This window comes from Protopterus annectens, chromosome 9.part0 (genome assembly GCF_019279795.1).
Source record: "Protopterus annectens isolate FY-2018-M chromosome 9.part0, PAN1.0, whole genome shotgun sequence".
Classification (NCBI taxonomy): domain Eukaryota; kingdom Metazoa; phylum Chordata; order Ceratodontiformes; family Protopteridae; genus Protopterus; species Protopterus annectens.
In genome coordinates, this window is record NC_056743.1 from 459,609,257 (window position 1) to 459,632,939 (window position 23,683).

The 23,683-nt window shown below is 41.1% G+C and overlaps 1 protein-coding gene across 2 annotated transcripts in view; it reads right to left on the minus strand.

The window, feature by feature from the left end:
• Positions 1-350: 350 nt before the first annotated feature.
• GPAT4 (glycerol-3-phosphate acyltransferase 4) overlaps positions 351-23,683 on the minus strand; it is an 845,426-nt gene continuing 822,093 nt past the window's right edge. For both annotated transcript variants that reach the window (XM_044082998.1, XM_044082999.1), the window contains exon 13: positions 351-1,501. In XM_044082998.1, the coding sequence (XP_043938933.1) occupies positions 1,393-1,501 (109 nt within the window). In that variant the 3' untranslated portion in view covers positions 351-1,392. The remainder of the gene's footprint in view (positions 1,502-23,683) is intronic.

Genomic DNA, 23,683 nt, shown 5'->3' on the forward strand with positions numbered 1-23,683 from the left:
CAGCTGACAGACTTGGTTAAAAGGAAAGGAAGGTTTGCTCCAGCAAATGACTGCAATGTACTCAAGCCTGGGGTATGAATAGTAGGAATGCTCAACTGTAATTTGTAATCATTGTAATTTAGAATCACAGCATTATGGATCTGCCAGTTGCTAAAGGAGGTAAGAGTTAGGTACATAAAAAACTGGGTCCTTTCCACTTCTGTGAAAACTCCAATTTCCTCCTAAAAGCCAGGACAGAACAGCCCATTCAAAATGAGCTAACAACTAACATTTGTTAACCTGTGTACTGAAGAATGATTATGTAATCTCAAAAGTTTCATAAAATTCCAGAAAAAAAAGAGTGAAACAGATAGGAAAAGGATGACAAAGTTTATTGAACACTTTTGAATCCATTTTAGGACTAAGCCAAATGACTGATCCTCCCCACCCCACCCCCAGAAAAACCCAGTGCAGCTGCTGCACTTGTGCGTCAATACAGAAATGAAAAATCACATGCGAACACTACATAAAATAACAATGAACACAAAAGAGAACATGCACTACTTCAAATATTGCTCTGACAGGCACCCCATGGTAAGGGAAAGTTCACAAGTGGCTTGAGTTAAAGGTCCATTTTGTAGACGTTTTTTGCTTATTTTTTGTAACTGTTTAACTTTTTGATACTGGATTACTTCATTGGTAAACAGTAATATGGTAGCTCAATGCATCCCTATGTTTGCATAATGTGGTTATCCAAGATGTTATCCGTGACCAGCTATAGACGCCCATCAGACAAACAAGACAGCATGACCGGGACTGGCTTTCATTACCTGAAAGCTGGAATTTTTATACCACAACTGATTCGGGCCAACAGAAGCCCAGACCTCCACCTTCAGTTATATACCAACAAATGTCATTTTAATCCACAGACAGTGCTTTTTCTTGTGATCTCAGATTTTAAACGGCGTGCAGTTCCTCAAACAGAGGTCTTGCTGTGGAAATGCATCACTCAAACCTGAAAAGGCTGAAGACAGTGGGAGAAGCATGTTCAGTCTGTCCCCTTAAAATTAAATTGCGCAGTGAACTTGAAAAGGTCCTAATCTTTTCCTGTTTGACCAGTAATTAAAACATCTCCAAAGAGAGTTATTTCTAATCTTTCGTTAAATACAGTCATTATTTTGGATTGGATCCAATCCATTATAACAGCCTCCCTCCCAAAGGAAAATCTGTAACAAGGTCAGCATTAAGTCTTAAAATCCTCCAGGGTTTTATTCACTGAAAACTGCCCTACCGACCCTAACACCAGTATAATATTCGGCAGCTCTCTGGAGATTTTGTAGTCTTCTCTCTTCTCCTGCCATGCTTTGTTGTTTCATTCACCAAGGTGAAGTACAAACTGCAATCAACACGGTCTCAGGAACGGCTTCGATCGCTTTGACTACCACTGATCATCATACTGTACAGCTTCTGCTGTTCTTCTTTGAATGTCTCTTTCACCTTTTCACGTTTCAAGCCACCATCCCTGAAAAATACACCACAGCAAACAGTTTATTCTCCAGTTTCTACAAATTACACATCCTGTAAAATGGTCAAGACTAGTGTATCTACTTTCATGTCTAATAATGTCATTATCAAGCCAGTTCCCTGGTGCAAAGAGATGGACCCCCCCCCCAACCACGACCTAGATGACCTGGGTTTCAGTGGTGGCCCCGGCATCAGGGTAGCCAGATGGTGAGGGGTGGGCATCAGCAGCTGATGCTTGTTTGCTGATCTTGGGAAAACAGCACTGGCCTTACTGTTTTGCACTCCCTGGTAGAAAGGCTTGGAAATGCAGCCAATATAATGTAAGATTTGGCAGCCTGGACCCAAGGAGTGGATACACTCTAGCAGACTGCAACAAGTGGGCAGAAATATAAACCTTCACTGGGCTCAGCACGGCATAGCATTTCCTGGCCAATGCAGACAAAATTATACAAGTATTAAAAACGTCTCCTAACTTCACCAAATGCAAATGTGAAGTTCCCTGTTCCAGCCTCTCCTTCCCCAGCATCCTCCAATAATGGGGAAAAAGGGTAGTGAATGCACTGAAAGGGAGAAGTAATACTTATTGGTCAACAAAAAGTGCATGAAATACAGGCCAAAAAATTGTAAAAAGTCCTTAATCTGCAAATGTTGTCAACACAGCATATTATAAATTCTGAGCTGCTCTAAAAATAGTATTAGCTCTGTGCATGTTGCAGTTTTACAAGGCCATGGGAGGCTACCTGCAACATGTGACTTAATTAAGCAACAAGTCCCAAGAAAATGCATGCTATCATAAATTAACCACATGTTCAAGCAGAAGGAAAAGTACAGTTGTGTACACTTACCATAAATGTAGATGTTCGAGTGTATTCACTGTTGCAGTCATCACACTTTGGTTATCCTGCCAGGGTAGCCAGCAGTCGGCCCGAATACCAGAGGCTTAGTAAGTCTGCATCAGTTGCTGTCTCTTCAGGACTGACGTCAGGTTGTCAGTGGTATACAATCAGACAGCCGACACCATTGCATCAGTTTTTCTTGCCCCAAATGTCAGGAGCCCCCAAATAGGGAGCTCAGTTATGGTGGAAAAACACCACCTAAAAAGTAAATACCAACAGCCTTGTAAGGGGTGAGTAAGAGAGATAGAGAAGGAGAGAGAGATAGAGAGACAAGGGGGCTGCAGGGTGGGAAACCAGGACTGCAACAGTGAATACACTCGAACATCTACATTTATGGTAAGTGTACACAACTGTACTATGTTCTTCGTGTTTCACTGTTGCAGTCATCACACTTGGGTTGATTCCCAAAGCTGAAGAATGGGTGGAGGCAATCAAGAAGAGTTGGGGCTGGCTAGTATGTCCTGCAGGACTGCTGTTGCAAAGCCCGCCCTGGATTTGGAAAAGATAGGTGGGTTGTAATGCTTGGTGAAGGTAGGGACAGAACGCCAAGTAGCAGTTTCCAGAATGTCCCTGGTAGGGACTCCTCTGAGAAAGGCTGTAGAGGTTGATGTTGCCCTAGTGGAATGTGTTCTGACCCCCTGAGGGGGTGGCTTTCCATGGTGTTTGGAAGAGAAATGGATACAGTGTGCTATCCATTTTGAAATGGTCTGTTTTGATATGGCCTTGCCCTCTGCCACTGGTACAAAGCTGACTAGTAACTGGTCAGATTTCCTGAAGGGCTTAGTCCTATCCAGGTAGAATCTGAACTGTCTGTGCACATCTAAGGAGTGCAGGATCCTTTCCTCTTTATTTTGAGGATTAGGGAAAAAGATGGCCAAATGGATAGATTGGTTGAGAGCCACACAGGACAACACTTTAGGCATAAAGATAGGGTTAGCCCTGAGGGAGACCCTGTCAGCATGAAAAATAATGAAGGGCTCCACAGCCATAAGTGCCTGTAGCTCAGACACTCTTCTAGCTGAAGTGATGGCCAGAAGCAAGGCTGTTTTCCAAGAGAGGAATTTTAACTCTGCTGATGCTGCAGGCTCAAAGGGGGGGGGGTGAGCTTTTCCAACACAAAATTAAGGTCCCAAGCAGGGGTGGGGGCTCTTCTTGGTGGCCTTAAGTTGTTAGCCCCTCTCAGTAACTGCTTGATGAGAGGGCGATAGAATAGAGGTGGCACAGTGCTGCAATGAGCAGAGAAGGCAGAGGCATGGATCTTAATGGAGGAGAAGGAGAGGCCTCTGTGGAGTAGGTCTGCTAGGTAATCCAGGATGAGAGGTAATGGGGGTTGTGCTGTATCCGCTCCTTTAGAGTGAATCCAGGAACAATACCTTTTCCACTTATCAGCATAGGATTTCCTTGTAATGGGTCGTTTGGCTTCATGTATGGCATCCACTACCTGCTTGCTTAGGCTGGGCACTGGATGAGAATTCAAGGAATAAGCCAGGCTGCAAGGTTCAGGGTCTGCAATTGCGGATGCAAGATCTGTCCCTCCTGCTGAGTCAGGAATGTTGGGATTTGAGGTAGGTGCCATGGTGGCATCGGTGACAGACTGCGCAGTAGTGGGTACCAGTGTTGGTGTGGCCAGTCTGGGGCAATCAGGATTGCCCTTGGTCTTTCCTGCCTTATCTTGAACAGTACTCTTGTAAGAAGAGGCACAGGGGGAAATGCATAGAATGAGAGGTTTGCCCAGTGGAAGGATAGGGCATCCACTTTCCAGGCCTTGCTGTGAGGTACCCGGGTGCAGAATTTGTTGAGTTGGTGGTTGTAGGGGGAGGCAAATAGGTCCACCTTCGGGGTACCCCATTTCTGGGTCAGAAGGCTGAAGGTATTGTGGTCTAAATGACACCCATGTGGGTCCAGGAGATTTCTGCTTAAGTTGTCCGCCAGAGAGTTTTGTTTGCCTGGCAGAAATTGAGCTTGCAGGTGAATATGCATGGCTGAGGCCATGTTCCGCATGGTTATGGCTAGCCTGCACAGTGGGTAAGAGTGGGTCCCCCCCCCCTGCTTGTTTCACTGTGGTGTTGTCGGTTTTTATTAGAAGGGGTCCCAGTGAGAGTAAGGATCTGAAAGATGTCAGAGGGTGCTAAACAGCTAGCATCTCTTTTTGGTTTATGTGTAGATTAATTTTATTTGGGCTCCAATGGCCCTGAATGCACCTGCCATCCAGATGTCCACCCCAGGCATAGTCTGATGCATCTGTGGTTACGGTCTGGATGGCGAGGGGTTGTGTAAAGGGAAGTCCCTTGTTGTGGTTGCATGCTGCTGCCCACCAAAGAAATGATTTCCTTAGACAAGGTATTATAGGTACGATAGTTTCCAGGTCCTGAGAATGTTGGCACCAAAGACTTTTTAAGTATCACTGAAGTTTCTTCATATGCAGTCTGGCATATGGAATTAGTAGAATGCAGGAGGCCATGAACCCTAGAGCCTGCAGGATTTTCCTTACAAATAGCTGGGTGCTGGTGGCCATTTGAGTGAAGTAGCCTGTCAGACAGGCTTGTTTCTCTGGTGTAAGGAATGCCATCTGGGATGCTGTGTCCAAGCTGGGGACTAGTTTAGATTTATTTTTGTTGATAGTGTACCCCAGGGAGGTTAGAAGGTCCTTTACAAATGTCAGGTGCTGCAACAGCTTTTCCTGACTGTCTGCCTGAATCATGCAATCGTCCAAGTAAGGGTAAATTTGAATATTTCTCTGTCTGCAATAGGCAATGGCTGGAGCCAGGCATTTTGTGAAAACTCTGGTAGCAGTGGATAAGCAAAAGTGAAGTGCAGAGAACTGATCATGCATAGACCCTGCCCTGAAAAGTAGATTTTCCTGCAGGAGTCCCTGATTGAGATGTGCAGATAGGCCTCCTTTAGGTCTAGGGTGGCTAACCAGGCATCTTTGGACAGCAATAGGGAGAAGCTGCTGAAAGGTGAGCATTTTGAATTTTGTTACCACCAGGAAGGTGTTTAGAGTGGATAGATCTAAGATTGGGCGCCAAGTGCCCTCTTTTCTGGGTACCAGGAAAAGTCTGGAATAAAAACCTTGGCCTATCTGTTCTGCAGAAACAGGCTGAATTGCCCTTATGGAGAGCAGGGACTGAACTTGGTTTTGTGCCTCTGCCCACTTTTTTGGAGGAAGGTCTGGGAACTCTTTTGGGGTTGGCAGCATGTGGAAATACAATTTGTACCCCTGGGATACTATGTTGAGGACCCATCGGTCGTTGGTGATGGAGGTCCATTTTTTTGCATGGTGGACAAGTTTTCCTCCTAGGGACATGAGCAATTGGGCAGAGGTGATGAGTGGAATTGAGAAGTCATTGTGAATTTTTTCCGTAAGGGGGTGGCATAGCACTCCCTGTTTTAGAAGTGGGGGTACTCCAAAGCTTAGGTCTCTGCACACCCTGAGACTGTAATATGGGGGGGGGTCTTTCCCCTGGGGTCTAGTTTGAGATGGCCTTGAGGGGGCTTGGAGGCTGCACTTGCAAAAAATCTTTGATTGTCTGTACAGACTTAGCCTTTTCTTCCATCTTTTTTAAGACCTTTTCTGCTTTGGTGCCAAACAGATTGTCTTTGTTCAGAGGAGCGTCCAATAATTTTTGATTTGACATGACGTGGCAAGGTCTGCTCCTTAAGCCAGGTATACCTTCTAAGTACAGAACCCATGACTGCTGCCCTGCAAGATGCTTCTAGGGTGTCAAACCCACATTGCAGGGTATGCTTGCTGACTTGGCTTACAGAATGCATAAGCTCCTGTAATTCTTTACTTTCTGCACAGTCAGGAAAGGTAGATAATTTTTGCTTAACAAGTTCCATAGTATGTTGCTGGTATTTCAGCATGTGGAACTGACAATTCAATGCTCTAATGGCAAGAGTTCAGAGGTGTATACTTTTTTACCGCATCTGTCAAAAGCTCAGGAATCCCTGTCTGAAGGGGTGGGATTCTTAGCTGTAGTAGCTTTTATTCCTTTAGGTCCTTGAGAGAGCAGTAGGATTTTTGAAGAGAAATTTGTGAGAGTCAGGGACTATATAGTACCTGTCAGGTTTCCTTGGAGCAAGGCGTAAAGTATCAGAAGTTAGACTACATTCCATAAAGACATCATCCACAACATCCAGAACAGGAGGGATAGCTAAGGGTCTGTGCTGTGGTAAGCTTAAAAATTCCCTGAGCCTCTTTCTGGACTGAGGATAATCCTGGCATTCACAGTGGAAATGCTCTCTCAATGTGTGTAGGGTTTTACCAAAAGAAAAATCCTCTGGAGGGGAGGCTGAAGGAATGGATTCCTCTGCATCTGAATCCTCATAGGGAGATAAGGCAAGTCTTCATATTCATATTCAGAAACCTCAGAGTTGTCGGACTCTTGGTCAGATGAAGCTGCTGAGGATAAGTCTCTTTTTCCTTTAGCAGGGCAAGGCTGGCTTCCCCTAATCAGCAAGATCAGGTCTTCTGCCATTTTAAGCATCTGAGACTGTGGCAAGGAAGCCGGCGCTTGAGTTTAGGTAGTCGGATTTGTAGGCGTAGCTCGTACTCTTGGCCTTAGAACTCAGCAGTTTTAGAAAAAAATGAAGACATGAAAGAAGTCGTCGGTTTGTGTTGAATATCGGTAATGCGAAGAACTTCCTCAGAAGCCGGTGCCTGCACAGTGGCTCCGGACCCCTCCAAGGTAGAGACATCCACAGATTCCATAGTCAAAGAAGAGTCTCCCGGCATACCAGACTCCGAACAGGTCTCAGCTCACACCAGCGCCGGTCTGCTGCTACCAGAGTTTTCATTTCCAAAACAGAATCATCCTGAAGTCTTCTAAAGCTATGTACCCCATTGGAGATCCTTTTTTCTTGCTCTGACTGATGTCAGAAAAAGTTAACAATTGTCTCGTCTGTGGAAAGTAAATACCACACCGAGATTTCCATTCTTACTGCTTCACCTGTTTAGGCTCAGACCACGACGTACCTCGCTGTCTGTTTTGTGCTTTGTTCAATGCCCAAACTATTCGTCAGGCCCTTATTGTAGCTAAATATTTTGGTTCTCTATGTCCGTACTCCAAAATGGCTTTGGTAAGCCATTCGACTACAGATCTTCTGAAAAAACGTACGGATAAAGACAGAGACAGACCGCACAGGTCCAAAACTGCCGACGACGCTTCCATTAAGCTAGTCACCCGTTCGACGGTACTCAGTGAGGCGCTTTCGCAGCCCCTGATGCCCACTTTGATGGATTCGCTGAACTCCTGAAAAATGAGGAAGTTGTTCTGGAGGAGCGTGAGGAAGACCTGACAAGGGGGGAAGGAATTTCCATGCCATGAAATAACTGTGACAGATAATGGACAGAACCCAAGAGTCTGAAGGTGTCTGTTGCCAAACTGGGAAATGCAAGGACAGCCTGAGAGACAGGGAAACCTGGTCAAGGTGAAGGGGAGAAAATATATCAGGTGGAGGTAGATTTGTCCTGAAAAGGGGAGCTTTTGGGTGGGTTTATTAGTGAAAATATGCTTAAGAATACTCTTCTCCTTAGAAGGCTGATGAGGTTGCCTATACACAAAGGCAGACTTAGAAGGATGGTTTCTCTGAAATTTGGGTATGTGAGAGAAAAATTTTTTTTTTTTAAAGATCCTGCATCGCTTTACTTTTTGTCTTGTAAAGTCTACAAAAGTCTGCTGTAGCAAAGAGATTTTGATTCTCCAAAGAAGTATCTAATAGCCTGCCCTTAATATCATCAGGTACAGCCTGGAGGTGAAGCCAAGTGTATTTCCTCATAACTGAACCAGAAGCAGTTCTAGAAGATGCATCAGCTGCATCATAACTACACTTGCTGGAATGAAGGGTAACCCGAGAAGTAGAATACAATAAGGACAGAGCAGCAGCAGCAGTCTTCCATTCAGAGTCAGGAAGGTCAGAACCCCCCCCCCCCCAAAAGCTATGACAAAAGAGCAAAAACATACACGATCATAAGTGTTTGATAATTAATAGCACTGAAGGCCAGAGTGGCAGAAGTGTACACTTTTTTACCCCAGCCTCTCCACAGCCCGACTGCCTTTGTGAGAAGGAAGGAGTCTGGAAGAGGGCAAAAGCCTGAAAGGCTTGACAAGAGAGAGAGAGAGAGAGACTGCAGCAGGGTCAAAAGGAGGACACTTGTAGAGATACTTAAAGGCCTCGGGCAACATATAAGAATGAAAAAAGTGAAGAAAGTGCCTAAATTCGTACCAATAACCAAAAAATAAGGCACTGGAAGGTTCACCTGATTAAAAACCACCATTTTATTGAACACACGCTGTGAGAACACAAACAGAACAAACGCTTTAGCTGTATGACTGCGTTTTTGTCGATGCAACTTATTCAGATGAGCATACCAACTTTTACCACCCTTTTTATATAATCCCCAATTAATCAATTAACAAAGTGTTCACGTTTAAAACTACAGTGCAACATTATTGAGTACATGAAAATAAAATGAAATAGATGAAAACACCTTCTTAAAATTGCTTTAAAATCACAGTTGTGAATGCACGATAAATAACCCCATATAAAACCGTGGTCAGTGAGTACAGCTAAAAAAATGAATGAATCATCATCAAAAAATGTTAGTAAAACGGATGTCTTGAAAATGTCATGTATAGTTCCATAAAAAGTGTAAAACAGCACCATCTACTAGATAAAACTATAAAAAAACAAAAACTACACATTATTTTCAAAGTTTAGCTGCCCATAGTTTTAAAACAGGCTTCAATGAGACCATATCATTAAAGCCAGGGTACTTGTTGGCTTCAAGTAACAAATGCCAGTACAACTCTCTGTATTCTAAATGTGTCTTCCAAGGGCCTCCTCTAGGGTCAATAGGTACAGTCTCAATTACAAAAAAATAAAATTCAGCTCCTGTACAATTCAGTGTATGTTTATATAAAACATTGTTAATGTTCATCTTCCTTGCTGTTCCCTTTAAGAAGGTGTTTTCATCTATTGCATTTTATTTTCATGTACTCAATAATGTTGCACTGTAGTTTTAAACGTGAACACTTTGTTAATTGATTAATTGGGGATTATATAAAAAGGGTGGTAGAAGTTGGTATGCTCATCTGAAGAAGTTGCATTGACGAAAACGCGGTCATACAGTTAAAGCGTTTGTTCTATTTGTGTTCTCACAGCATGTGTTCAATAAAGTGGTGGTTTGGTGAACCTTCCAGCACCATATAAGAATGGTCAGGATTCTTTGGGGCTGGAGGATGGTAATCAGGAGCCACGGAAGCAGCTGCAAATCTATCCAACACTGGGGGGCAGCAGAAGGTTTAGGAGACTCCATCTGCAACAGCTCATAATACCTCTTTTGAATATTAGAGAGCCATGAGCACTCCCACTTAAAATGCTCCATCATGTGAACTACTGTGTTCCCCAAAGGACAACTCATCAAAGGTAGAGTCAAGACTTATGGAATCCTCTTCCTCAGACCCACAGTCTAAAGAAGAGGTGATTTGTGAGGAGCAGGCCAAGGTCTCATCCCCTGAATTCACCTCCTCATCCATCTGAAGAATCATGCTCCCAAGTCCTTCTGGATGGACTAGAGCATGACGGAGAAGCAGTAGCAAAACTCCCTGAGCTGGTCTTAAGGTATCAGGGCACTGAACAAGCCCTCAGTAAAATGTTGCTATTCCATCTGAGGATCCTTAACAAAGGAAGGAATGTGCTTTGTTTACTGCTTTTTTTTCAATGGGACATCAGCTTTAACCAACCTAGGAGGCTCAGAGCAATCCTTAGACTCAATAAGGGTACCAGGGACCTCTTCCCTCACTGCAGCCTTGGAAATCCCTCTAGGCCCTTCTGAAATTATCAGCCAGGACTCCCCCTCAAGGTCCACTACAGACATTTACACTGCTTCAGAGGAGGTGTGGGAAGCCAGTTCCGTGCTGGCCTCCGATAGGGTCACAGCAGAAAAAATTGGTGTCTGCACTGGATGGTCTTCACTTGCCTTAAGAGAGAGAGAGATCCAGTGGTGGCTAGACAGCAGCCGAGTCACATCAAGACTTCTTGGTCCTCTTTCCAAGAGATAGCTTTACCTTGGGGCAGGAAGATTCAGCCATGGTACCTTGTGTCAAAAGTTTAAGATGCTGGTTCTCAAGATAAATACAGACAGCTACAAAATGTTTTGGGAAAAAAAGCCTAAAAAATGGTACACTGGGTCTGTTGGTGTGAAGCACCTAGGCAGAATAAACAATTCTCCTGAAGGTCTTTATGGGGAGTCTCCCTCACACACTGACATTTTCCTTTCCTGGATGACATGAACCCTAAGTGCAAAAGTAAAGGAAGACAAAAAGGGACTTCCAAGGTGGGTGCATACTGATCAACAGCTTCACTTCTGCTCTCCCAGTGTAAATAGAAATTGAGAACAGACAGTTGAATAAAATTCAGTTACTGACTACTGAGTATACTACCTCAATACCTGCAAAGCGGAAACTAAGAGAGCCTGAAAGAAAATCAACTAGAAAAGGTGAAGAGAAAACATTGACTGTTAAGATTCCTGTAGCTGTTTAGCAAAAAGCAATTCAAGCTCCAGCTTTGATGTGAGACATGACTTCCAATAATGCAGAGGAAAAAAGTCAAATGTGCTCAGAGCTGATTAATATAAATGAAACACTGAAGGAGTAAGTCAGCTCAAATAACAAACGGCTAGAAAAAAAAGTAAGAAGCTTAAAACAGACATTTAGATGAGCTGACAAAACTGCAAAAATCAGAAGTTGAAATGAAGAAAAGGCTGGCTGAGTATGAGACTGCACAAGAAAACATGTTTAAAAAAATGGTAGAATTATGGGAAAGAGCATGTATGGAAAATCTGAGGTTTTCTGCAGTAGCAAAGAAATTAGAAGAAACAGATTGTATTCATTTTATGAAAGCACAAATAAGAAACTGACCTGCATTCCACAGCAGGAACTGTTAATGGAAAGGGCACACCGTGTGTAAGCTCCAAATCTGGCTGTGAGAAAGCAGCCAAGACCTTTATTAGTAAGGATGCAAACCTGCTAGCAGAAAGAGTTGATCCTGACAAAACTGTGGAAAAAGGGCAAATTATTAAAAGTTGGAGAAAGTAGTGTGTGTAAAATGATTATTCATAGTACACCATGCAGAAATTTATTCCACATCAAGTAATGTCAAGAGGCAAGTGTGAGATTCAAGCTGCTGCATTCAGCTGTCTTCAGAATATTTTTTTCCTGGAGGATCAAAATCATTTTTGATCCAGAACATACTAAGGAAATGTAAACATTTGCCTGACAAAAAAAATGAGCCATCAAGTAGAAGGGGATTCTGTTTCTTATTCCTCTCATAATAAAGCACATGGAGAGACTTCAGGAGTGATGCTTTTCCCACTGTTCCTAAGGAAGATGCTTGAGAGACGGAGAAAAGCACAGGAGTTATCCGGGAACCTTGGAATTTAACCAGAATCTAGAGTTGGGAGATGGAGATAAACAGGAAGAAGTCCAGCAACATGGAAATTGGTGAATAAATTTGAAACTGGAAAGTGTCGATCACATTTCTGAAATACAGCTGAATATGAGTAGAGTGGACTTTTGTTGACTTTGTTAAACTTGAACTGAAAAACATCTGCTAAACATCATGTCATTAATGTATGGAAGGACTCTAAGGGGAGGGGAAGAAGAAGAAGGAAAAGGGTAACTAAGTAAAACAACTTCTATTCTTAACAGTATTTCTATGAAAAACTTCACAATATAAATTCCATATTTTATAGTAAGGTATTTTTAGTTGTTCTTGTATGTGATAACGTTATTAAAGTAAACAACTGTCTTTTTTCATTCTCTTCTCTTCCTTTTTTGGTATTAAGAAACATAGGCATTACAGTGCAAAACAGAAGAAAATCTAGACAAAAGCACATTAACTTAATAGGCTGTAATCTTGGGTTGTTGAGGTGGAGTGGGGTGCAAAAGTACACAGATCATAATATACATATGAGAGCTGATATGTTTTCTCGTACTTTTGCAAAGGTGAATGCCTGGATTAAAACTCTTGGCTTAATCTCATAACAAATTTAAGTGGAAACAAGTAAATATGAGAACACAGAACATAATGAAAAGTTTTCCTTTAGCAATAAATGTGTCAGCTTGTCTTTTAGGCTGTAGCAGAGGACTAACTTTTTTTATCTCTCGTGTTTCCATAGAGACAAGCTAATAATAGGGCAATAAAAACAGAACACTGACTTCAAGGCTAAAAGATAATGATTTCTGAAAGCATGCAAATTGTTTTCACAATGGGCAAATAAAGATAAAAAAATAAGAACAGACGCCAATTAATGCAGTAAAAGCACAGACAATAACATGCGTCTTATCATGGATAACCTCAATTGCAGGTTAACTAGGGTCTATTTGGCATCAATGTTCCTATTAGGACAGTTGAACATTATTTGAAAATGTATACAATTGTGTGTTTGCATTAAGTTAATGGGTTCTGGGCGTGTGTTTTTTTAAACAAAAAGCCTTGTAAAATGTGACATAGATTCAAATGCTCATGATGATAAACTGTATAAAGGATTAACCTGCTGAACATTAATGTGTGCCTGTATAAAAAAAAATGAAAATAAACATTTTTAAAAAGCTGCCATATATAATAGTTGGGAATAATGACTTCTTACCATAATGATGACACTTTCCATATTTTCTTGGAACGTGAATGGTCTCAGAGGTATAAACAAAAAGGAAAGAATACTTAATTACATTAAGAAATGCAGAGTGCAAACAGCAATGATACAGGAGACACACAGGGAAAAAAAACAAGCATGTGAATTTAATAAAGAAAGGATTTCAGAATGGATATTCTGTAGTGTGTCAGGGACAAAGGAAAAGTGGAGTACTTAAATTAATTACTAGACGAGCTCCAGCAGTGACAAAAAAGGAAAAAAAGATAATAAAGGCAGATGTATGTTACTAAGGGGCTATTGGCAAGGGATGAGGATTACACTAGCATTCCATCTAAAACTGCTACTATAGATCTTAAAAAATACTGCTTATGGACGGGTACTGGAATTTGATTTTCAACAATGAGGATGCATCTGGGGGGCCTAGAAGGGAAAATATAACAAAAGAGGGTAGATTTCTGCAGAAATGTATGAAAGACAAACTCGGTAGCAGTAACTCGAGAAAATTTAAACATTATGCCCCAAAGTACATCAACTGGGCTAGACTAGACAGAAATTATATTTCACAAGAGCATATGCATTTAATTGACAGCTATGATGCACATTCAATAATTATTTCAGGTAATGCGCCAATAATTACTAAAATAAAAATGCAGGGTAATGAAGTAAAGATGAGACATCGGGGCTTTCCCACCTATCTTTTAAAATTAAAGGAATTTAAGGAATGGGTAATAGAAATTATCTGAGAGTTATTAGGGAAGATATAAACTACTCTATAAGTTGTAGCTAAGTAATCGATCAAATAAAAGTAAAGTTTAAAAATAAGGTAGAATTAAAAAAAAAAAAAAAAAAAAAGAGGTCTGGTTAGGAAGTAATAGGAATTATTTAGAGGGGCTGACAAAGGTTAAAGTATTTCAAAATAAGGAAACCCTGACAGAACAAGAAGAGAGAGACAACTGCCGAGTACCAAGCAGAAAATCAGGGAGTGCCTGGATAACATGCACAAGTTTAGAAAGACTGGAGTTAAGCAACTGTTTTTTTTTTTTTTTTTACTCAATTATTTTTCTTTTAATGCACAAATAAGCAACTGTTTTTTGATAACTCCAGAGCACAAAAACTTCTGGCACAAAGACTTAAGCAACAGAAAGTAGAAAGTAAAAAATGTTGTTGGCAAACTTACAAAGTCCTATAATAAGAAAAATAAAAGATCTTGTAGAGGTATTACTGATATTTTGGAAATTTTATGAAAATTTGCATAAAGCAGAGCAGTGAGGAAATCAAGAAAAGCACAACTGGAAATATGTACGGAAGACTTAAATATGTCAAGGTTAGAGGTAGATGTGGCTCAACAGCTAACAGTTAACACAGAAGGAGAAGAGATAAAAATTGAGACATATAACCAATCTGCAGGAAAGACTCCAGGAATACATGGTATTCTGGTGGAAGTTTAGAAGTTAGGAGGGAAGTAAGTGATAAAGATCTGGAAGGTTTTGTTTAAAAGCATTTTAAAAGGAGATGAGGCATCAACATCGTTGTAAAAAGGTGTGGTGGCTGTAATACCCAAAGATGGTAAAGACCCTTCTGATCCAGCTTCATATATGCCCGTTTCAATTTTAAACCATGGCTATAAAGTGTTTATGTCTATAATGGCTAAAAGAATGGCAAAGGTGATGCCAAAACCGACAGATATGGACCACTGTGGTTTTCTGGAAGGGATACAAACATTTGGCAACATTAACAGAACAAAGATGATCTGGAGGGAAGCAGAATATAAGAAAATACCAGCGTTATTGGTGGGTCTTGATGCAGAGAAAGTATTTGGCAGAGTAAGCTTGGATTTTGAGTAGGGCAATAGAAGCATTTGCATTTCCTGATACAATAATAAGGTTTTAGAAGGATATAGGAGTGATTGGAGGCAAAAAATCAAAGTGGGCAGGGTTCCTTTCTGATAAATTTTGCCTGAACAGATGGAACCAGGCAATGGAGTCCTCTTTCTCAATTGTTATTTGACCTTTATTTAGAACCAGGACTATATTTAGATTCAGAAATTCATGGATATAACTAGTACTGTGTTCAAGAAATACAGGCTTTATTTGCAGATGATATTCTGTACCTGATGGAACCAGAAAATGACATCTCAGTGTTGAGGAACATTCTGAGACAGTTCCAGGTTTTTTTCATGATATAAAATTAATGAAGATAAAACAAAGTCTAAGTTATATAAACTGGTTCAACAATACCCATATTTACAGGGACATAATAAAATGAAGTATTTAGGAGTATGGACTAAAAAGGATTCTGTTACGGCAGCTAAGAATGTGCCACAAGAAACTAAACAAAAGATAAAACAAAAACTGAGAAACTGGAAGCTCTTGCCTATTAATATTGATTAGCAAGATAAAAGCAGTAACAATGTTTTTAGTCCCTTTAGTTTTATAGACTAGTTGGGCATATTTTTATCAACTAGAGAGAAAGTTGAGGATAATTATTAAAGAGTTGAAGGATTTTATTTGGGAGGGAAATAGGACAAGAGTCAAATGTGATAAGTTGATATTTCCAATAGAACAAGGCGGTTTAGGATTACCTGATTTGAAGGGCTACTTTTACAGCTACACAGTTAAGTGTCTTATAAATAACACAAGCAAATCCTTGTTGAGTTTAATTCTGGTGGCTACCAAAAAGCAATTACTAGAAAATGGAAATCAAAATCTAAACCAACTATACTTACAGTAAATACTGTAACAGAGATAAAAGCACAGGAAGTGAGATCTTTAGAAAAGTTAGGAGTAAAGTATACAGAAAAATAAATGGAAATTGTGGGAAAATACATGTAGAAAAATATTTTGGTGGAGGAATGAGATTTAAGAGAAGGCAGAAATTGAGCAATTTATGCAATGTTGCCTAGATTATATGACATATAACAATATATGGGATGCATAATGTTTACAAATATGAACTTGTTAACATGGTTTGATTACTTTTATATAAATGTAAGTTTGCCTATGTCACAACTGATAATTCAATAAAGGTGCTAAAAAAGGAGGAGGAACTCCAACAGGGCACTTATCCGCAAACAGCTAAGTAAACACCAGCTGGATAAAGGAAGTTCAGACCAACGTTGAAAGGTACCATTCAGACTGGCTGGAAAGAAGTTCTGAGTATGGAGCAAATGCATGTCACCTTTATGCTCTGCATCTAAGTATGGACCATACATCTGACATATGATGGTAGAAGGATGTAAAGGCTGTGGAAGACTGGCTGGACACTTTGTTGTCCTTGGCAGGAGATCCCACATGTTATGAATATTGCAATAATGATATGGAAGGACATCAATTCTTTACCATCACTGAATGCTATATGATCCTCCACATCTGTTTTTTCACTGCAGATTTTCCTTGTGTTCTTAAAAATCATCAGCCCACACCTACAGGACTCAAAAGACCTCACAATACCCAAATGTAGTGAAAGTTTTTAAACATGAGGAGAATAAATCTAAGATGACTTCTCTGCTTAATTTAGCAGAAGTATATCAGCATCAAGCAGGAATGGAAATCAAACCAGAAGCAGATAAAAACCACACAGCAACTGAATGCGCCAAAAACAAAAGAAAGTATATACGGTGAAGGACCAGATGAGAAGGCAAGAAATGTGGAAAATGCATAAATATAGTTGCAAGTACAGAAAACTTCTGGAAAAACCTCATGTTGATAAGGAACGAATGCAGGAACGGTTAAGGAGAGGCGAATTCAAACCAAGAGATGAAAGGTTAATACTGGCAGCCCAAAACAGTGGGCTACGTACATACTGATTTACAAAGTCCATTGAACATGTGGGAGAAGCACACAAATGTAGGCTTTGTACAACTGAAATGGAAACAGTCTCACACCTTGTTGCTGGTTGTAACATAGTAATGGCAGAAGGACTGTATACTGAAAGGCATAATAATGTGGCAAGACTGTTGCACTGGGGATTGTGCAAACATTATGGTATTGAACTGGCTGAAAAACACTGGAAACATAAGCCATAAAGCATCACAGAAAATGATGAAGTTTACATCACATACGATCACCCATTACCAAAAGTTCAAAAGACAGATGCTAGAAAACTGGATATAGGGGTCCAAGAAAAGAAGACAAACATAGCATTGATCACTGAAATTGCTACACCCAGTGACTACAGTGTCTTGCATACAGAGAGACACAAACTCATAAAATATCAGGATCTGCAGGCAGAAACGAGAGCAATGTGGAAGAAAGATACCAAGACAGTTCCAATAGTAGTTGGAGCAACGGGTCTTATAAAAAAGAACCTACAATCATATTTAGATACGTTACCAATCCATGTAAGCCTGTATGAATTGCAGGAGGAGTCATTACTGAGCACACAGAGTGCTGCGAAGAGCACTTTTGGCTAACATCAAAGACTGAAATAATACTAATTTCATGAACTTTAATCGTACTTTGACTTAGGAATGGGGTCCATTCCCATCATAGCATTAGAAACCCAAAAGATTTTGAGAAATTAAAAAAAGACTCAAGCCCATATGTACTACCTTGGGCATCAAATTTAACAAACACTGGTAGGGGGTGAGAGTCAGACCAGATGAACTATCATCTAGGCAGTCAGGAATGGTGATGGCTTCTGCAGACAGGTCCATAATTTCCACCCAAAGTAGCAGACTTGAGCACTCAAGTCACTCACTAATACATGATGACCCACAATGCATGCTAAAGATGCAAGAGGTCAAAATTATGAATTCAAGTACTGATACAACTGAAACTCTGAAATGTTGCCGTTTGAAGTATTGTTTGTTTGTGTCTTTCGGCTTTACCCGGTTAGGGGTCGCCACAGCGGAACTCTGGTCCGCTAATGATTGGCAGTAGAGTTTTACGTGCTGGCTTGGCGGGCCTAACGCACAACCTTCAATGAAGAAACGCCCGTTCACGCATGTCGCCACACAGAAGACGCTCTGAGAATCGAACAGGCAACATCAACTGTGAGGCGACAACGCTACCGCAGCACCACCATAACACTTTTAAATAAAACAGTGTACTAAACAAAAGACTAAAGGAAACTAGAAGCATGACTATGGATGAACGGGGCCTAGAGAAAAATTAGAACTGACTGCATGTTGTATTTGGGGTGGGAGGATGACATAATGGTTAAGGTGTTTACCTTAAAGACACAAGGTGCAGGGTTTGATTCTCACATGGGGTAATTGGCTAGGCTTCAAATGGCCCAAAAGGGCAGTTAGCCTAGTATGAACCTATGAACGTTTACGACATCTGGTTAAGTCATATTTCTAAGTATAACCTTTTTTTGTTAAAAAAAGGTTAACTTTTGAGGGACTTTGGTGCTTTCCTGAATGTCTTCCAGACTCCCTACTTGATAATTTCTTTGAAATGAAACACTCATATTGTAATATTAATAAATGTCTGTACAAGGTCCACTTACAGCACTGGAATGGTAAGACTTTCCATTAAAAAAACAAAATGTTACAAACACATCTTTGGAAGATCTCCCAAGATCAGGTGAACTCTATCACAGTATGGTCATACATTGCTGCTACATGATTATTTTGTTTTGACAAGAAACAGATGAGCTTTTTTCTTTTTTTATACTGTTTAAGCAGACAGGCAAGCTGCGATCTGACTTACTAATGAAGCCACTCTTCTTCATTTAAATATGTTGCCAAAGTTCCCTCTGGTGTTCTTTTTCTTGGCAATGGAAAATAGATAGTATGCATTTACTTTAGAAATAGTTATCCTACTATTTACTTGCTGCTAATGCTAGTAGGAAATACATGACTGTATGAGAGTGCACTGAAAATTACAGTTCGGGATAAAACTGTCCGCCTTATATGAAGCTTATGTTGAACAATGTGACTATGGAGTGTTTAACAGCTACAAAAGCTGCTCATTCTATCTTAGCTGAAGAATTTTACGAGATTCCTAACTCAGGAGATAACACAGTAGGTAAATTTAATCAAGTAGTTTATCATTTAAAATTGAACCCCCTAATTGTTTCTGCAGGTCCTATTTCTGCATAGCATGACTTTCTTAAGCCTATATATTCTAGTTAATTTTTTAAACGGAGATTAATCACATTTAGAGAAAAAGCAAACTGTACATCAACACCCTGATTGGAGAACGAGTGTACGTGACTTGGTTGGCTACAATCACCGGCATTGGAAGCTGAAGTTAAGTGCAAAATTGCAGTACTGTACTGTGTTTTATTCTTCTAAGTGCAAACTTGCAGTTTTAAAAGTACTGTATTTCATTTTTTCTGTTACCTAATTGTTTCACTGAATAGTGTGCTGTGTCTCTCTCTGCTGTAAGAGGGGGTGGTGGTCTTCTCACTTCTTTGTTATCTGATATTTAACTGTTAGCCTACAGGGTTTCCTCTGTACTTTAAGTGCTAGCCACAACATTTGAGAATTCATTTTATGGTCAATTTCTGAGTGAATTGGTTGGCTACAATCACCTGCATTAGAAGCTGAAGTTAAGTGCAAACTTGCAGTACTGTGTTTTATTCTTCTGTTTAATGCAAACTTGCAGTTTTAAAAGTACTGTATTTTATTTTTTCTGTTACCAAATTGTTTCACTGAATAGTGTGCTGTGTCTCTCTCTGCAGTTAGTTCCCAACCCACCCTCCTAGTTCTTGTCTTGGTGTTATAGTGTTGGTGGCTCTGGAATTGCCTGCCCCTCCTGTAAGTCTGTATTTGAACACTCCTCCTGGGTCCATCTCATTTGCTCACTTAACCGAGTACAGTGAGATCATATTCTAAGTCTAGTGTTCACTCTACTTAATACAGAGAGAAGATTTGAGAAGGCCAACCCACTTAGGTTCTTTTTTCCTTCCTCTCTCCTTGCACTTTACTAACATACCCCCCCCCAAAAAAATGGCACTTTATTCATCTGCTTTTACTGTATTTGTGTTTTCTCCTTCTCCTACTTTATTTTGCTTTTGCCTCTTCTTAAAAGTACTCAATTTTATTAATTCTGCTGCATTTATTACTGCTTGGTAGTAGCCTGATTAAATTGCAACTGTTATTGGTTTAAGCACTTGGGCTTCATACCAGTTGTTTTACATTAAGAAGGTTTGTGGTCTGCACTGTTGTGGCAGGACAGGTAGCTTACATCCTTCTAAGCTGGGAATTGTTGATTAAAGGCTCAGTGTATGCTATTCTAAAAGTGTATTAGTTCTGGTTTAAGCACTTGGGCTTCAGGCCAGTTATTCTACATTAAGAAGGTTTGTGGTCTGCACTCTTGTGGGAGGAGAGACTGGATTCTGCCCTTCTGAGCTGGGAATTTCTGGTCACAGGCTTATTGTACCTGCTTATTTAAATTGTTTCTTTCTAAAATTGGTGCGCCTTGTTGCTGTAGCACAGACCAGAGTCAGGCCTGCTGAATCTAGCTTTGTTTGTATAACTTGAGCACTGATCCAGGCAATTTTTTTTTGGAGAAGGTTCCCCTGCACCCTAGTGGCAGGAGTGTCCAGTTAGAACTTGTCTGACTGAAGACTGCTGGAACAGGGCTCAGTTCTGAGATTTTTTTCTGGTAAACTGGGTAACTTGTTTAAATCAGTTTGTTCGTTTTCTATTGTTTTATATATGAAAACAAAATAGCACTTTATTCATCTACTTTTACTGTATTTGTGTTTCTTCCTACTTTATTACTAGGGGCACTGACTACAACTCTGATCTGAGATATATATATAACAATAAGTATACTTTTCTGTGCATTTAAGTGTATCTGCTTTATTTTCTGAAAAAAAAAATATACTTGTTTCCCGGCTTTCTAAGCTAGTATAGTCCAGTTTTCATGTTAGTGTTGAATTCAGGGCTGTGTTACAAGTCTCTGTGTTTGCCCATACCTTACTTGGATAGAAGGAAGTTTCTCTGTTCACCTGTGAGAGAGGGGTGCTTTGAGCAGCCTGTTCCTGGAGGAGTGGTATCAGCCCAGAAATCAGTAGTTTATTGGCCATTTTGGGCTAATTTCTCTCGCTTTCATTTCTCTGCTATAAAAACTGCATTTGCCCGGTTTTGTGCGCCGGGCAGCACAGCGTCTCCTCTTCAATTTTTCCCTTGGAACTAGACAAACTTTCAACTTAAGTACTCAAACCATTCATTTCTCAGCCCGGCACTTGCTCAAAATTCATAGCAAGCACTTATAAACCCTAGCACTAGACCCCCCCCCCATATTGTACAGAAGGACATGTCTCTCTATTCAACCTTACAAGCCAGTCAGTAAACCATTTCACTGTACCTATCCAGACATGTCCAAAGGGCAGTTTCAGGTGTACTCTCCAGTCCAACTGGTGAATCTGGGCATTTTGAGGCAATGTTACAACTGCCTCATGTACACAGACAACCCTCTCCTCCTACCACCAAACACTAATACATGCAAGAGATGCAATTATACAGACAAACTGGAGGCTAAGCTCTCTCAACCCAAGACTGGATCAGACAATCAAGAGGAGAAGGAAATACTTGGATCGCACCACTAGTCTCACACAGAGCCATTAAACCAGCACCGGCAAAAAACACACATAAATACACGAAAACATACTCGGAGGCTCTAAATAAAAATCTGCAAAAGCAAGAGAGACCTCCAAAGCAGACATCTAAGCAACCTCCACCCCCCAACACAAACCATGAAACACATACTTCACAAAACCAGTGTGCCACGCAATCACAGCCCTTAAGGCAAAATAACATACCCAACACACTAGTAACAGGTGACTATAGTCAGGCACGCGGACGTCCCACTCACTAGGCTGAACAAGGAGAAGGTTACTGTTAGCTGCCTGTCGAGTGCCAAGATCCACCACATAACACAAGCACTCAGGTCACTCCAGAACAAGTACAAATATGACTCTGTCATTGTCCATGTTGGTGTGAATGACCTGAGCCATACCTCCCTGGACTACATGAAAAGAGACATGGAAGAGCTCTCGGATCATGTAGCCCAAGCTGGTATGACCCTGACCCTGAGTAGCATCCTGCCCTCACCAAGAATGATACCATGGTATAAAGAAAAAATTATCAATTTCAACAACTGGCTACGTTTCTAGTATCATTCAAAGGTGATAGTGTCTGTCTGGCTGGGATGACATGCTCGACAAGCCATGTTGCTTTGCTAGAGACGGCATGCACCTGTCACCCTTAGGCTTTTGAATACTGGCCAAGGCTCTTGCCACCCCCATAGTGCCTTTTTTAGGCAAGGCTCAAAAGACAAACCCAGCACCGTAAATAGCACAAGTAACAAAAAACTGAGGGTAATGCTACTCAATGCCAGAAGTCTAAACCTCAAAATGCACGCACTCGAGGCACTCCTCAGTATGGAGAAAATCGATATATGTGCAGTAACAGAAACCTGGTTTAAGGCTCCAGAGAGCACCCCAGCACTACCAGGCTACAACTCATACCACAGAATCCGGACCGAAATACAAAAGGTGGGGGCATATTCATATTCATCAAGGATACCCACACCTTCAGGTTAGTGGCATAGCACAATGCTTCAGAGATCATCCACGTGCAACTAACAACGGGCAAAACTGTAATTCAAATTGTAGCTTGCTACAGATCACCCCACCATGTCCCAGGACCCCCATTCGGCGTTTCTGGAAACACTGGGAAACATAAAGGTCCTACCAAAGACCCTAATATTGGGTGATTTCAATTACCCAAACATTAACTGGGAGAATTACTCAAGTACTAACTCTCTTGCCCAACATTTCCTAGAATTTATAAACTCAAACGCTCTGGATCAACTGGTCAACACTCCCACCAGAGGTGATAACAGACTGGACCTGGTCATCACCAACATGGGCGGTGTGTTCCACACCAGAGGTCAACCCCTCGATGGTTAGATCTCACCATAAAAATATCACTCTGGATATCCATCCGCCCCCACCCCCGGTCAAGGAAACAACCGTGAAAAACATTTCAAAAGCAAACTTCGCAATACTTAAGAGCGAGGTGGAAAATTTCAAAGCCCCCATGCTAAAGGAGAATGCTGTCCAAGCTGCAAAATCCTTTACTAATGCATTCTCCGGGCACCTACAAGAATGCTTGGATTGTGCTATCCCAACCAAAACCAAGACTCACTCCTCCAAGAAAAGGAAACCAGGCTGGTGGACCCCTGCCATAAACAAGCTATATAACAGGAGGAGGAAACTAGTACAGAAAAGAGCAAAATCCCAAGAAGGGAAGACATCCCTGATCAGTATCAGCAAGAAACTATGATCCCTCATAAAATCATCCAAGGCTAGCTTCGAAAGAAAAATTGCCAAGGACTATAAAGATAACCACAAGGCATTCTTCAGCTATGTCAAGAATCTAAGTGGGAATGCTCAGATTTGCTCGGAGTTAGTGCAGAATGGCACAAAATACACTGTACCGACCGATATCGCCAACATCCTGGCAGACAGGTTCAGTGCAAACTTCAACCCCTCTCACCCCCAAAAGGGCCCATAACCATACCAGAAGAATGTAGAGCCCATGAAATCACAGACACTCAGGTTAAAACAGCCCTCTCCAAAGCCAAAAACACAGCATCAATGGGACCGGACGGTGTCCCAGGCTGCGTCCTACACGAGCTCAAAGACGAACTAACCCCTCACC